This window comes from Anopheles funestus, chromosome 3RL (genome assembly GCF_943734845.2).
Source record: "Anopheles funestus chromosome 3RL, idAnoFuneDA-416_04, whole genome shotgun sequence".
Lineage (NCBI taxonomy): Eukaryota > Metazoa > Arthropoda > Insecta > Diptera > Culicidae > Anopheles > Anopheles funestus.
Genome location: NC_064599.1, coordinates 4,506,320 through 4,509,275, shown reverse-complemented (window position 1 = coordinate 4,509,275; position 2,956 = coordinate 4,506,320). Strand labels below are relative to the sequence as shown.

At 41.6% G+C, this 2,956-nt stretch overlaps 1 protein-coding gene across 1 annotated transcript; it reads left to right on the top strand.

Moving 5' to 3' along the window:
- Positions 1-224: 224 nt before the first annotated feature.
- On the top strand, positions 225-1,247 carry LOC125772194 (uncharacterized). The gene is made up of 2 exons (XM_049443655.1): positions 225-729; positions 835-1,247. Exons 1-2 carry the CDS (start codon positions 535-537, stop codon positions 1,009-1,011), a joined length of 372 nt encoding a protein of 123 aa, XP_049299612.1. The 5' UTR covers positions 225-534; the 3' UTR covers positions 1,012-1,247.
- The last annotated feature ends 1,709 nt before the right edge of the window (positions 1,248-2,956 follow it).

Sequence of the window (2,956 nt, the reverse complement as noted above, 5' to 3'; positions counted from 1 at the left end):
TTAAGGAAGGAGGTGAAATAGCTCAGTGGGATAGAATTTGAAACATTGTTAAGTAATAAAATAGATTACGCATTTTTGTCCGATTGCAAAACCGGTTTGTTGTGAATTCGTTTCGTTTCAGGAGCAGTTGGATAAAGCAAAACTATCTGACAATGATGATAATGAAAAGTCTTATTTTCATTTTCTTCATTTTCTAATGCTTGATTTTGTGATATTTACAGCATCTAAAATTGTTACATACTTAACAAATTATTATGTACTTAAAATTCATTAATTCTATTTTTTTTTAATTTTACAAGAAGATTGCATTATGGATTTTACTTCCGTAAAACACACATCCCAACAGTTCCTTTTATGGCTTCGACAGGTCGACTGCCGTCTGTTTCTGACCCGAATCTTATACTGCTTGGGTTGGTGAACATCATACGCGTGCCTATAAAACGTGTTCCCCATTTCGCACGATCACTCACGATCGTACGCCTTGCCGACGGGTGACCTCCCGCACGTTCACAAGGGCGAAGTGAAAAAAAACGGATGCATCGCTGCAGCTTTCGATCGATCGTACTAGCGCTGCTAGTCCTTTGGCTTACCATCCGGTCCCGGCAGGTGGCTAGTAATGGTGACTTTAGCTATTTCTACGGCACCATCGCACCGACGGATACGCTCTGTGCGAAGAAAGTCGTTGGCATCGGTACGAAGACACCCGTACAGGTGGATTACAGCAACATGGTAAGTATGGCGTAAGAACGGTACCCACGGTTTTGTAAGAAAAGTGCCCATTAATAATAGTAATAATGTTGTGCCGGCCGTTTTGTGGATCTGCGTGCGTGACAGCGCCCGATAACAGCTGTCAGTCTCGATGCGTCGAACGTGGCGTACCAGGGCTTCAATGCACTCATCACCCGCGGTGCCATCGGCCAGAAGGGCATCACGTTCAGCCTGAACGGGCCCTGGGTGTTGCCGTACTATATCGAGCTGGACTACTACTGTCGGGCGCCGGACCAACCCTGACCGACCTCAATGGTGACCCCGCTTCAATCCGACGCTGTGGCGGGATACAAATGGACGACCCTGGGGAGGGGAAGACGACCCGAATGGAGGACAGCAATGGACTAGTTTTTCATGCGAGGATTTTATTTATCCCCTTGTGCTGCAACGTGAAAGCAACCAGGCAAATGCACCATGCACAATAAAAGGATGCAATAAATAAATCGCTCAACTGCAGATGCAATTGTTATTTAAAGTCTCGCCCGCGTTCGTCTTCCTTCATCTTCGTCGCCGCAGTACGGCCGGCACGATTCTTCTCTCGTTCATTATTCGTCCCTGCAATGGTCGACCAACGGTGACCTATCTGGGGCAGCAGGACTTGTTTGCTCCCATCGGATCCCTTCGCTATTCTTCTCCGCCGTATGCAGATGCACCGGCAGGTTAGTATGTGTGGTTTTTTGTTCTTCGGGGAAGGCATTATGTAATCCCGTTTTAATGAATGTCCATCTCCACTATCAACTTTGACCCCGATTCATGTTTTCCCTTGATGCACGTTTCTTCACACTTAACCGGTAGCACGGTGTCCGGTTGGTTCGATCTAATTGAATTGTGGTTCCCTGTAAGTGGTGGCGCAATTCGTTGGAAAAGCCATCGGTTCGGGGTTGATTGATCTTGGTAATTAGATGTATTAATTTAGCTTAGGTACTGATAGATTGACTATTAATTGACTTACGAATGGACTAAATGAAACGAATCCATTGGCTTGTGATGTGATTGTTAGTGGTTTCTGAAGTTCCTTTCCACGATTTTCCGTCCATGATTCCATGTCCAAGCGCCTACTGGATACTCTATTACTGTTTCATAAGTTTAAAAGTTTCATAGCCTGATTAACTTTCTAAATTGTTTCAATATTTAGAATAAATATCACAAAACAAATAATACAATAACAATATTCTTTTAATTTAACAAAAAGCAAATACAATATTAAGGTAGCGTAAAACAATTACGCTACGTAAAACAATTAATTAATTTAATTGGAATGAAACTAAATTATTTTATTCGATAAAATAAATTGAATTAACTATATTTAACAAACTAAAAATAATTGCAATTTGTCATTTGTGTTGATTGAATTTATTCAAACATTTTTTAAATCATTAAAAAATGAAGAAAAAAAACTATAGCGAACCATTGCATCAGTGCGTAAGTGTGCGAATATGCATGTGTGCGTGAGTGCATTTAAGGGGAAAATAAAACTTCCCCTTTCAATGGTGGCGAAAAATGTGAGTTCCCTTGATTTTCGAAAATGGATTGCACTTCAAAGCAACCCTTATTTCGCTAGCTAGGGTGGGGAAATTTAAAACCTGTGCTGAGTGCCGTTTGCTTGGGATTAGTTTGAGAACCCAGCAACAGAGGGCGCTAGCGTCATGTGTAGAATATTGGAGAAGCACAGTGGTAAGTGGAGAAGTCAGCGCAATCAAATATTTCTTAGCATGGATTTATTCATTTAATTAATTTTACTTTTAATAAATAATTATTGGGGGTTAAAAGGGTTGTTAAATATAATTTTTTTTTTAAATGAGTCCACATACGGTAGGCGCAGAATGGTCAACCGTAGCCTGGACCTTTCGTTCTCATCGGGTTACAATAACGTTCATCACGGTTTTGCAAGTCAAGTGCTCTTTGACACCCGGGTCGTACAGCCAACGTCGTACAACAGCATCGTAAAAGTTGGAATACATTAGCATTAAACCCTACTTTGTGGGCTGCTGCCGGTGATGCATAAAAATAAATTACCCCTGTTCGGGGGCCAAAAAACCTGCCCTGCAGACACTGCAAGTCCGGACGAAGAAATATCGTCGTATATCGTTAAAAAAGCATTAATACACGATCGTCGTCGTATTGTTTCGCGTTTTATGTCTTCATTTATAAGCGCACTAATTGAAAGCATATCCCACAGATAGTGTGC